Source organism: Pelodiscus sinensis, chromosome 1 (assembly GCF_052426305.1).
Source record: "Pelodiscus sinensis isolate ZL-2025 chromosome 1, ASM5242630v1, whole genome shotgun sequence".
NCBI lineage: Eukaryota > Metazoa > Chordata > Testudines > Trionychidae > Pelodiscus > Pelodiscus sinensis.
The window spans coordinates 156524508-156537684 of record NC_143052.1 but is presented as its reverse complement, the minus strand read 5'-3'; the positions used below and the strand labels follow the sequence as shown (position 1 = coordinate 156537684).

At 42.3% G+C, this 13177-nt stretch overlaps 1 protein-coding gene across 6 annotated transcripts in view; it reads left to right on the top strand.

Annotated features, from left to right (window-relative positions):
- The window catches only part of SENP7 (SUMO specific peptidase 7), an 88881-nt gene that overhangs the window by 67177 nt on the left and 8527 nt on the right, over window positions 1-13177 (top strand). For all 6 annotated transcript variants that reach the window (XR_012897467.2, XM_075907664.2, XM_075907679.2 and 3 more), the window contains 5 exons: window positions 1384-1500; window positions 5696-5815; window positions 9101-9193; window positions 11451-11668; window positions 12192-12241. Coding sequence is in view for 5 of the 6 variants with exons in the window: in XM_075907664.2 (XP_075763779.2) it covers window positions 1384-1500; window positions 5696-5815; window positions 9101-9193; window positions 11451-11668; window positions 12192-12241 (598 nt within the window). In the remaining variant the exon portion in view is untranslated. The remainder of the gene's footprint in view (window positions 1-1383; window positions 1501-5695; window positions 5816-9100; window positions 9194-11450; window positions 11669-12191; window positions 12242-13177) is intronic.

Here is a 13177-nt window from a genome sequence, read left to right as displayed (position 1 = left end):
TCGTGCTAATATCCCAATTAAATTTAAAACCATAGTTCACCAGCATTTAACGTGGCCATGTATTCCTACTTAAAATCCATTTTAGCTGAAAGTTTAATGCTATTTTGTGTATGAGAGATTAGAAGTGGAAATGCTCAATTCACGGTTCAAATCAGCTAGCATGAATATTGGCCTCGATGTTTTTACATTGCAAATGTTAACTGCAAAGATAAACCTTCATAAATGATGGTGTAAATGATGGTATAAATGATGGTGTAAATGAAACTAGTGCTGATTACATCTTCTGAGAATCTCGTCTATCTGCTTAACATAGTCAAAAAATGGGTGGGGGCAGAATATTTATTTAAAAATAACTTCCTTAGACTCCGTGTGCCATGTTCATATTTGGAAGAAATCCAGATCCTCTAACTATTATTCTTTTAAAGAATAATGGCAAAATGTTTCAAGTTCAGAGCTATGCTAAGTTACTTCCCATAAATTGTACATCTGGTGTGAAGAGTTTAGAAAGCCACTCTGTCAATAGTTTTTATAGAAAGCTGCTGAAATCTGAGACACATGTCTGCCTGACATATGTTTTTACATAGGATAAATAAGAGACAAGATTTTTAGATATGGCGTTAGTTGCATACAAAACCAGATTACTGATAGTTACAGCCCTCCTCCCCAATTTTGGAAACTGTCAGTTTGTCATTTTAATGAATTATTGACTTGGGTTTTGCAGTGTTACGTTATTTGCAATATTACCATAGTAGTGCAAAAACTCAGTTTTACACACACATTATAATGTTAGTTGAGTACTGATATGTGTTTAGAGTCGCTGTGAAAATACATAGAATGAGAAAAAGTGCTCTCGTTTTTAGAAAATTTACATGGATGTGGTCATTCTAATCACGTTTCCTGTTCCTATTATTTCAACATTCCTTTTCAAGATATGTATTAGTTTAACTTCTTTGTAATTTACTGTCAAATGTTGCATACTTTGTATTGATCTCAAAAATCTTGGATGTATATATATGAGAATCTGTAGCTACAATGGTTAATGTATCTGCTCAAACTGTAAAGAAAAGCTGGTGGTTTTTCAGGTCTTCATGAAGTGGGAACTTCATGGTAGCTGTGTGAAGAGATGGGATTGAGGATAACTAGAGATATAGAATTGTTTATATCTTAGGAGCATGTCAATACGTCTGCTTGAACTAGCATAAAATACAGTCTATAAAGATTGGTGGTTGATCTAGCGCTATGACTTCAGGGGACTGGACTTGATGACCTCTCAAGGTTCCTTTCAGTCTGATTTTCTCCTAGATAATGGGCATTAGGATTTTTTTTTTGTAATTGGCTAGTTAAACTATTGCTCAATTTGTTTTAATATCACTTTTGCTCTAGCTTGATAGTTTATCCTCCCCCACCTACAAAAGGAGGACTGGGTGTAACAAGAGAAGATCTAGAGTGTTTAGAGTATGGAGAATTCCTCAATGATGTCATCATCGACTTCTATCTTAAGTAAGTAATAAAAAGAGAGTGAGTGTCATGTTGATGTTAATCTTTTTTGAATGAAGTCTAAAATAGTCATCTCCAAACAGTCATCTCCAAACATTCTGATTACAGTACAGCAAAAATTTGGTATAGTTCCAATTTTGGCTGTTGTTTTTAAGTTATCTATAATCCCTTACAGCTTCAGATGGTTGGATTTCATTCTTCACATCTCGCCAAAGGTATTGCTGCATACTCTAGGTAGAGCAGCCCAGCTGTAATGTACAGTAACAAAATTAAAATCCCTGCAAGCTGCTTGGAAACTTTTCAAAGATTCCGTAATAGAGGCCCAACTTAAATGTATACGCCAAATTAAAAAACACAGTAAGAGAAACAAAAAAGTGCCTCCCTGGCTTAACCAAGTAAAAGGAAGGTTTGGGGGCAGCAAGAGATAAAAAGGCATCATTTAAAAAGTGAAAGTTAAATCTTAGTGAGAAAAATAGGAACATAAACTGTCAAACTAAGTGTAAAAATATAATAAGAAAAGCTAAAAAGGAGTTTGAAGAACAGCTAGCCAAAAACTCAAAAAGTAATAGCAAAATGTTTAAGTACATCAGAAGCAGGAAGCCGGCTAAGCAACTTGTGGGGCCCTTGGATGATCGAGATGCCAAAGGAGCACTCAGAAATGATAAGGTCATTGTGAAGAAACTAAATGAATTCTTTGCTTCAGTCTTCACGGCTGAGGATATTAAGGAGGTTCCCAAACCTGAGCCATTCTTTTTAGGTGACACATCTGAGGAATTGTCTCAGATTGAGGTTTCATTAGAGGAGGTTTTGGTACAAATTGATAAATTTAACAGTAACAAGTCACCAGGACTAGATGGCATTCATGCTTATTCTCTCTCTATAAAAACATGGTAGGCCCACATCTTGAATACTGCATACAGATGTGGTTGCCTCATCTCAAAAAAGATATATTGGCATTGGAAAAGGTTCAGAAAAGGACAACACAAATGATTAGGGGTTTGGAACGGGTCTCATGAAGAGAGATTAAAAAGACTGGGACTCTTCATTTTAGAAGAGAGGTGATTAAAGGAGGGATATGATTGAGGTATATAAAATCATGACTGGTGTGGAAAAGAATAAGGTAATGTTATTTACTTGTTCCCATAACATAAGAACTAGGGGTCACCAAAGAAATTAATAGGCAGGAGGTTTAAAATAAAAAAGGAAGTTTTTCTTCACACATCACATGGTCAGCCTGTAGAACTCCTTGCCAGAGGAGGTTGTGAAGACCAGGACATGAACAGGGTTCAAGAAACAACTAGATAAATTCATGGAGGTGAGGTCCATCAGTTAGCCAGGATGGGTAGGAATGGTGTTCCTAGCTTTTGTCAGAGACTGGAAATGGATGACAGAAGAGTGATTACTTGATGATTCCCTGTTCTGCTCACTCCCCCTGGGGCATCTGGCATTGGCTACTTTCAGAAGACAGTATCCTGGTTTAGATGGACCTTTGGTCTGACCCTGCATGGCCGTTCTTATGTTCTACTGCAGAAATTCATTTGAGTGAAGTAGGGTTGCCAGGTGCCTGATTTCTACCAGAAAATCCAGTTGAAAAGGGGACCTGTCAGTATCCAGTCGATCTACTGACTGGACACCCAAAGTCTAGTTCCTGTGGGCAAGCGAGATGCCAGGTCTTTCCCTCCTCCCAGCCTCAGCTCTGTAAATGAGTCCTTTCCAATCAAGGTAGGCAGAGATGGGGGAAGAGAATCAAATGGGAGGTGGGGTTTTGGGTCAGGGCAGGACCTCAGCAAGGAGGAGTGAGTGGGGTGAGGTTCCAGGACTCCAGCTGGAGTGTTGGTTTTTAAAATATTATGAAGTTGGCAACCCTAGAGTGAAGTGATATCTGGATATTTATTGAGCTCAGAGCTCTCGGTGTTGTGCAAATAAGGAAGATGACTGGTGAGTAAGATTCTTCAGAGTCACAGAGGGGAATTAAAGTAAACAGATCCCATTGAAAGGCAGTAGAAAGTTAAGTCATCTAACTCCCCTTTATGCCTTAAGAAACTTACAGGTACAGCACTCTGGGATCTTTCAGCCTGTCACAATTGCAAGTGATCAGTTTAACAAGTAGAAAGTTTGTACTGATAGTTCATCTCTGCTTTGTGCTTGCTCATGTTGATTCCCTTGTAGGTAGGTGTGTGCATGCCTAAGGTCAGCTCTGGTGTCCTGTGGAGTGCCATGTTCCCATCATGTTATATCTGGTACTGCCGGCCCTATGCCCTCTCAGTTCCTTTTTACCATCTTAGTGGTTAGTTGGAGCACCTAGTTCTGTGGCTTTGCAAGCGGTTTTTATTGCTTTCAGTCTTAGGGCTTTGTGTAAATAGTTTATTGTTTATAGTTAAATAGTTGTCATTAGATAATAGTCCCCAGTGGGACTTTGCCCCAGTCCACTGGGTTCAAATCTTGCACAGAGTGTAACAGGTCTATTCATGTTAGCAATCCCCATGGCAGTTGTTTCAAGTGCTTGGGTGAATCACCCATCAAGAAGTGCCACATTTGACAGAACCTATGTCCACAAACTCAGAAGGAGCAGGATATCAAACTGCAAACTTTCCTCATGAAGTTAGCCTTTCACCTGGCATCTGAGCCCTCCTGCCAAGAATCGGCATCAATTCCTGGCGCCTAAGAAGACTTGAAAGTACAGCTCCCCAGCACCAGGCAAAAATGCTGAAGTGCATTTGGGCAAGGGACCTAGTTCAGCTGCACTGGAGCAGTGTGTGTGCACCTCTTTGGTTGGAACTTTGAGCCCCTTGGAAGGTTTGTCCCACTGACTCAGGGGAGATGTATGGGACCCAAGTTCCTATAGATGCTGTCACCTGTGTAGGCTTCCCTGGTGCACAGAGAGTAGAGGCCTCCGTCGTCTTAGCAGGACAGCAGGATAAAGCAAAGGTTCCCTATGAGGACAAGCAAGCCACTCTGACTTCTGGAGTGACATTGGCGTGCTCATGATCTTCTGAAATGAAATTGTGCTTCCCATCACGGCAACACAGATCCCCTAGGGCTCACCAGCACTGCGATCAGGCACAGTTCACTTTGCGTATGTCTAGACTACATGCCTCTGGCGACAGAGGCATGTAGATTAGACTACCAGGCATAGGAAAATGAAGCGGCGATTTAAATAATCGTCGCTTCATTTACATTTACATGGCTGCCGCGCTGAGCCGATCAGCTGTTTGTCGGCTCAACGCGGTAGTCTGGATGCGCGGGGGTCGACATCAAAGGCATTTGTCGACCACCCAGGTATGCCTCCTGGGATGCCTCCTGGGATGAGGCATACCTGGGTGGTCGACAAATGCTTTTGATGTCGACCCCCGCGCATCCAGACTACCGCGTTGAGCCGACAAACAGCTGATCGGCTCAGTGCGGCAGCCATGTAAATGTAAATGAAGCGACGATTATTTAAATCGCCGCTTCATTTTCCTATGCCTGGTAGTCTAATCTACATGTCTCTGTCGCCAGAGGCATGTAGTCTAGATGTACCCTCTGAGATCAATGTCAGTCTCCATATTACTGGCACTGCTCTCCCTCCTCCTGGTCAGCTTCAGAGCATAGCAAGCAAAAACTTGAAACCTAGAGGGAAACAAAGTGGTGCATCCACTTAAATATTTTGATACATAGGGCTTTGCTGTAGAGTAGTGTTCTGTGATGAACTGAAAATAAAACTTGCAGTAGGGTACTTGGATTCTGAAGCAGTTCAGATTTAAAAATGGAAGGGTTTTATTTCATGAATAAACTATGACATTGAATAATACAATTGTAATGAATGAAACAAAAACACCTGTAACTTGCTTTGTTATACTTTTTGCAGGCTTGTTTTGTTGATGGTTCCTGTTTTCAAGCTTCTTTTAGAAGTAGAGGCTAGACACAACTATTTAAGTACAAAAGCTTTGATTTTGGAGGACAAATCTCTGGTAGAGGGTAGATTCAATTGGGTTGTGCCATAAATAACTGTGTTTCTCACTTGATAGTAAAGCGATTAACCATATATACTCAATTAAAATAAGTTAAAAAATTTGGCCTGGATAGGAGCTGTGAAAATAAGTGATTGCAAAATATAAAATAACCTTGATATATCTTAATATTTTAATGGAAATTACGTTGAAGAGGAAGCTAATTTCCACATAAGTAGTAAAAAGATGCAATTGTATCTTTTTGGTAGATATCTTCTGTTGGAGAAAGCACCAAAGCAGCTTGCAGAGCGGTCACACGTTTTTAGCAGCTTCTTCTATAAGTGCCTGACCAGGACAGAAAAAAACTCTGAAGAAGATCCCAAACTTTCGTAAGTCCACTTCCAGAGGCCATATTTAGAACTAAAGGATTTGTTATTTTAACAGACAAGTACTGATTGTCATGAAGCAAGAAAAAAGAAATTAGTAATATGCAATGTTCTCCAGTGATGAATGTTCTTCATGGATCACTCAGGTTCTTCAGTAAAGTCTACTTTGTCATGTAGCATTCTGATTGTTCTCAGGCCTTCTAGATATGCTGCAACTCACTGTTAAGGTTGGCAGTCATAGGATGGTAATGGTGGATTTTATTAAAGTTTGTGATGAGTATTTGATTATAAATACAAACAGTGTTTTTTGCTTTTCTCCAGATTCTTTTTCTTAGTCTAGAATGTAAAATTTCTTCACTTAGTTTGATTACCTCTGTGAAGTTTCATACAATTTTGCTGGAAGGACCAGTTTTTTCTTTTTAAGCTGAGCACATATTGCTACTCCCTTTATGTACAGGCAGTCCCCGACTTACGCGGATCCGACTTATGTTGGATCCGCACTTACGAACGGGGCTTTCTCGCCCCAGAGGTCGAGGTAGCGGATTGCTACCTGCGAGCTCCGGGGCAAGAAAGCCCCGTTCGTAAGCTGCTCCGGTGCCCCTGGTCTGCTGGAGACCGTCTCCAGCAGACCAGAGGCACCGGGCGGGTTCCAGCAGACCAGAGGCACCGGGCGGGTTCCCGCGCTTCTGAGGCTTTGCTCTGGCAAAGCCTCAGAAGCGCGGGAACCAGCCCGCTGCTGCCGCTTGAGTTCCGGTGCCTGTGGTCTGCTGGGGACCGTCCCCAGCAGACCACAGGTACCGGGACTTAAGCCGCAGCCGCGGGGGGGTCCCGCGCCTCTGAGACTCTGCCAGAGCAAAGCCTCAGAGGCGCTGCACCCCGCTGCCGCTGCGGCTCTGCTCCCCATGTCCCTGGTCTGCTGGGGGGGAGGGGGCGTGGGTAGTGTGCCCCCCCGCCCCCCAGCAGACCAGGCTTTTGTTTTGGACCCTGGAGCAGAGCAGCTGGGGCGCTGCGGATTGGTCCTGCAGCGCCCGCTCTGGGCACTACTGGACCAACCCGGCAGCACCGCAGCTGCTCTGCCCCAGGTCCTGATTCAGCCGCTGCCGGTCAGTTTCAGCAGTGGCTAAATCAGGACGCCTGGGACAGAGCAGCTGGGGTGCTTCTGGGTTGGTCCAGTAGCGCCGAGGAGCGGTGCTACTGGAGCAACCCAGCAGCACCCCAGCTGCTCTGCCCCAGGCGTCCCCAAGTCAGCCGCTGCTGAAACTGACCAGCGCTGACTACAGGAAGCCCGAGGCAGAGTTGCTCTGCCCCAGGCTTCCTGGAATCAGCTGCTGATCAGTTTCAGCAGCAGCTGACTTGGGGAAGCTTGGGGTTCTTAAGTTCAATCTGTATGTAAGTCAGAACTGGCGGTCAGTTTCAGCAGCGGCTGAATCTGGACGCCAGTTCCGACTTACATACAGATTCAACTTAAGAACAAACCTACAGTCCCTATCTTGTACGTAACCCGGGGACTGTCTGTATTATGTTTACATGTAGTCACAATTTCATATTGTGTGAGGGCAGTTATCTGATATGGAGGCAGATTCTTTCCCAAAAAGTCAAGTTGTATGCAATTTGTTTGGCTTGGCTGAGAAATTTTTCCTTTGGCTCATTGAGGGTGAAAGTAACCTCTCCTAACACACAGCATCTTAGTGTTTTGGTGTGTAGATCTCAGATCTAGGAACTGAACTGAAGGCTGGAGTGTAGTCCCTTCACAGGTACTGTTTCTGCCTATGAATTTGAATAAGACCCCCTTCTGCTACACACTGATTATGGTCGGTTTGAGCTACAAGTAGTAGATCTCACCCCACAACTTCTCTTTATTTTGGTCTTTGCAGAGCCAAAACAGCAACATGCCAGGACTGGAGAGTTGTTCCATCCCTTTCTGCAGCACTTCGTCCATACCTTTGCATAGGCACTGCCATAAATCAGATTGTAGGTAAAGCAGATGGCTTCTGGAACAGGATGAGTTTTACCCAAAGTTGACAGAAATGTAGAACCTCATAAATCATTCAGTAGTTTTCACAACATCCTGTGCTAAATTAGAAAACCTGAAAAATAAGTTTAGAATTCCTGAAAATTTTTTCACATGGAATGATACATCTTTGTAAATTGGAGAGGAAGCTTGGTCAGGTAGTTCAAGCACAGAACCAGGAGAAAACTGTGTTCTGTTCTTGGCTCTGATACAATGTGTCATCTTGGGCTAAGGCACTTAAATTTTGTTCCTTAGATTTTTGCATCTATAAAATGGGTTTAATTAACAATACTAGTCTTCAAAAGAGGTTTTGTATGATTTAGTTCGTGAATGTTATTAAATCATTAAAGATCCTTGGCTTGAAATTGTTACAGAAACCCATAGTAGCACAATCTTTCATGGTCAGTTTCTTGGTTCAGGTATTAGCAGATGAAGTTCTATTGCCTGTGTTATGCAGGAGATCAGATAAGAAGATGACAATGATCTTTTCTGGCCGTACAATCTATAGATAACCCATCCCAAAAAAGTTTAACTGAAAAGACTCAGAAAATTATTCAGTACACTGATCAGGGAACCTATTCAGTAAGTGACTTCATAGACTCTTAGGTGTTTTGCCAGCTTCTGCATCTTTCCTTTCTAACTGTTGTATTTTTTTAAAGGATTTATTTGGGGTAGGAAGCAGTAGTTATTGGGGAGCTAATTTCCTGCCTGCCACTTTCATGAGCATGCAAATATTCAGTGTATTTAAATACATTCCTTTTAAAGATGTTTAAATTAGCAAAACCTTTCTTTTTGGGCACAGAAAAGAAATGCCAAAATATTTGCTTTGATTTGTTTTTAAGTTTTAATACAGCTGTATTGCCAGCCCTAAGTGTTCAAAAATCAGGAGGCTGGACCCCGATATCTTATTTTGACACTTATAATATATTACAAGTTCATTTTATTTATCTTCTGGTGTGTTTGTTTTTTTATTTTATTTTTTATTTTTTTTACCTTCAACAAACAGGGGGAGGCGAGAAGGGAAATCTGGAGAGTGTCTCATGTTCAAAAATGTCTTTACAACAGGGATGTCTGGGAACCTTTTTCCAATGTCAACTTAGAGTCTTGTATAATTGCATGATTCCTGTGGCTGTGGCTTGAAGAGAAACACCATGTGTCCAATAGTGAATTGTTCCTGTGTTGGGAACACTGACATGGTCCTTCGGCAACATCATCTCTTCTCTCCTCCCAATCCCTCTTTCCTCCCACAACTGTGATTGTTGCTTTTGTGTTCCCAGTGTGGCACAAAGAAGGCACAAAAGAGTAAGGACATGGACTCGGCATATAAACATCTTTAATAAAGATTACATCTTTGTGCCTGTTAATGAGGAGTAAGTATGACACACTCACTTTTCCAACAGTATTTTATGGCACCATTTTCTTAAATTTTAAATTTTATAGATTTGAAATTTACTTTTGAAGGAACCAGTGAAATATCTATGGCTAAATTTTTTTACGATTCATTGGTAATAGAAATAAGTGCCACTTGAAGACTATTCCTGTTTCTAGTTTTAAAGCACTAAATACCATCCTATTGATTTGGATGAAGAGCCTTTGATTCCAGTTGTGAATCAGATTAGTCTCTAATTCTAGCAATTTGGGAGCTTGATTAAAATGCCAGATATGAAGTGGGGAATTAAAACTAAATAGTTACAGGCAGTCCCCGGGTTACGTACAAGATAGGGACTGTAGGTTTGTTCTTAAGTTGAATCTGTATGGAAGTCGGAACTGGCATCCAGATTCAGCGGCTGCTGAAACTGACCGCCAGTTCTGACTTACATACAGAATCAACTTAAGAACCCCAGGGTCCCCAAGTCAGCTGCTGCTGAAACTGATCAGCAGCTGATTCCAGGAAGCCCGGGGCAGAGCAACTCTGCCTCGGGCTTCCTGTAGTCAGCGCTGGTCAGTTTCAGCAGAAGCTGACTCGGGGACGCCTGGGGCAGAGCAGCTGGGGTGCTGCTGGGTTGCTCCAGTAGCGCCGCTCCTTGGTGCTACTGGACCAACCCAGCAGTACCCCATCTGCTCTGCCCCAGGCGTCCTGATTCAGCTGCTGCTGAAACTGACCAGCAGCGGCTGAATCAGGACCTGGGGCAGAGCAGCTGGGGTGCTGCCGGGTTGGTCCAGTAGTGCCCAGAGCGGCGCTGCAGGACCAATCGGCAGCGCCCCAGCTGCTCTGCCCCAGGGTCCAAAACAAAAGCCTGGTCTGCTGGGGGGGGGGGGCACACTAGCTGCGCGCCCCTCCCCAGCAGACCAGGGACACGGGGAGCAGAGCAGCAGCGGCAGCGGGGTGCCACGCCTCTGAGGCTTTGCTCTGGCAAAGTCTCAGAGGTGCGGGACCCGCCGCGGCTGCCGCTTCAGTCCCGGTGCCTGTGGTCTGCTGGGGACCGTCCCCAGCAGACCACAGGCACCGGGACTGAAGCCGCAGCCGCGGCGGGTTCCCGCGCTTCTGAGGCTTTGCTCTGGCAAAGCCTCAGAAGCGCGGGAACCCTCCCGGTGCCCCTGGTCTGCTGGAGACGGTCTCCAGCAGACCAGGGGCACTGGAGCAGCTTACAACGTGGCTTTCTCGCCCCGGAGCTCGCAGGTAGCAATCCGCCACCTCGACCTCCGGGGCGAGAAAGCCCCGTTCGTAAGTACAGATCCGGCGTAAGTCGGGGACTGCCTCTATTTTTCCAGGATGTGTTCGCATTATATACCAGGTTTAGAAACACTCCCATTGGTTGATCAGTACAAACACTCCACTATTCATCTTTTCCACATTCTATTTCTGGTCACCAAGAAAATAATTTCCTAGACTCTGAATTAAAAGGGAAATAAAGAAAAATCGTATTCATTGTGTGACAGATATACTGATTTACAGCTCATTCAAATTTTGCATTTCATATGGGCCTGGTTTGAAGACTTCCAGTAAGCTTAGTTTTGTGAGTCTCTACTGCAGAAATGGTTTTATTTGGGGAGAAGGGCAGGAAGTTAGCTGTCATTATATTCTCTTGTGAGCTTGGATATTTTCCTATAAGCAGTTTCCTGTAGAACAATATATAGTACTGCAGTAGCAGTATCAATATATGGGTTTTATTCTACATTGCATCACATGTTGAAGTCCCATTAAAATTGGTAAGTAACTTCAATGGAAGTTGTCTATACAAAAGAGCTGCTGCCGAGTGAGATCGTGTAAATGTGTTGAGGTCAGTGGAATATATAGTGTACTATACCCATAGTTTCATAGCTGGCACAGGTCATGTGATTAGGATGTCTTGAGGCATGTGTTTTGTTCATTTTCAGGAAGTGTGTGTTGAGAACCAAGTAGGAGAAGTACTTGAGAAACAGTAAGGCGAGATTTATCTTTGCAACATTATCATGCTGTAGAGGTGAAATTGAATAGAAGGATATATGTATCATTGTGCTCTTCTAAATGAGCGTGCAAAAGGTTAGAACTGACAGTGGAGTAACAAGGCATTAGCTCCCTTAACTCGTTAGTACCAAAGGCGTACCACAGCTTTCAAAGGATTTGAATATTGAATGCTAACCTTTTTATTTTTTTCCTCTCTTCCCCCCCCCCCCCCCCCCCTTCTCCTCCCGTCCCCATGGCAGGTCTCATTGGTACATTGCAGTTATCTGCTTTCCTTGGTTAGAAGAAGCAGTATATGAGGACTTTCCAGATCAGGGTTCACTGAAGTCTCAGACTCAGCAATCCTTTCTTCAGTCTGAAAAAAAGAGAGAAACTGTTAGAACCAACACAGTGCTGGTCTTCAATGATAATTGGAAGGATGAAGAAGAACTGGATGTAAAGAGTAGTTGTCATTCAGAAGGTAGTGAGTGACTTTAAGAGAAAATGATGAAAAACTATTTGCTTCAGTAATTCCAGAATGCTTTAATGAAACACTTATCAAAGGAAACTCAGCTCTTTTCAAGACGTGTATAGTGGATTTTGCAGATTACTATATATAGTAAAATGTCCTGATATATTAGGGGCATATTGTGTTCTTGATCTCCTCATGCAGCTTGTTAGACATGAAGTTGCATATGCAAATCCAGGGCATAATATTAGATCCTAAATTAGATTTCTGTACTAGGAAGCTAGTTGAACTCCCATTAAAGTCAATGAAATATCTCACATTGGTTTCAGTGGAAATTGGATCAGGACCCTAGTGAGGTCTTTCAACAATATTCAGCAATTGAGACATGCTTTTACCAAAGGTGGGAAAGTAAGGCTAGTTTATGCTCATGCCATCTTCTTTCCAATGGGGATAGAGTCATTTGCCAAGAAATGCAAATGTTTCAGCCAAAAAAGAAAATAATCATATTTATTTTCAATTTACTGTCTTACACTAGGTAAAGATTGCCATACTTCATCTCCAAACTTGGAGTCAGAGGATTTTGCAGTAAGTATTTTTCTGTACGGACAAAGGAAAAACAGTGAAGTATTTAGTGACCATCTGACACTGTCATATTGCATTTTAAAAATAAACTCTAGGACTAAACTATCTACTGATGTCCCTTTTAGGTAAACAATGACAAGTAGCAGTGTATATTTGACTGTATTAGATAAGCACATGGTTGGTTTTTATTTTAGCTTGTCATAACTAGATTACTTGAATGTCATTACTTCAAAATAAAATTACACTGTTGTAAAATTGACTTGACCCATGTGATCACACTTGATATTTGTCATCAGGCTCTTGATTAGCAAAATAGGTTGACTTCCAAGAAAAGAAAATTAAATCTAATGAGGGAAGGTAGTAATTTGTATTACTGTTTTTAACAGCTCAAACTTGTAAAATTGCACTCCGAGCAAGTTTTTTAAAAATTAAATAAAGTATGATTTATTTCATTATTAATGTCTAGTGAAGAACAGGTGAGTATTTTTTATATCTGGGCTCATAAATTTGCATGACTGTTCTGCAAAGTTTACTATCTGTATCTTAACCAGTATTGTTTTTAGGCTGAGTTATTGTCATAGTATCTGAGACACATTTCACTATAGCTTCTTGATCCTGCATCTTTTGACCCTAATCTTGAGCTGATGATATCTGCTTGGGTTTTTTTTAATGGAGTGATAATAGAAGACGAGTTTCTTTATCAAACAGAAGTGGTTTTTAGGATGGTTGGGTTCTGCAGAAATTTCCTTTATGACTGGCAAGGAGAGCAAACACTGAGGGAGGAAAAATGCAAACAGGCAGATGTTTGTTTGATTTTTAGGTATGGGATAGATTGTAACTCAATCTAATGCAGCTACAGAAAGGATTAAAAAGGTGTGAGCTCCTCCCACTCAATCTCCATGTGACTGGTCAGAACTAGAGTTTGGGCAAAAGATGGAA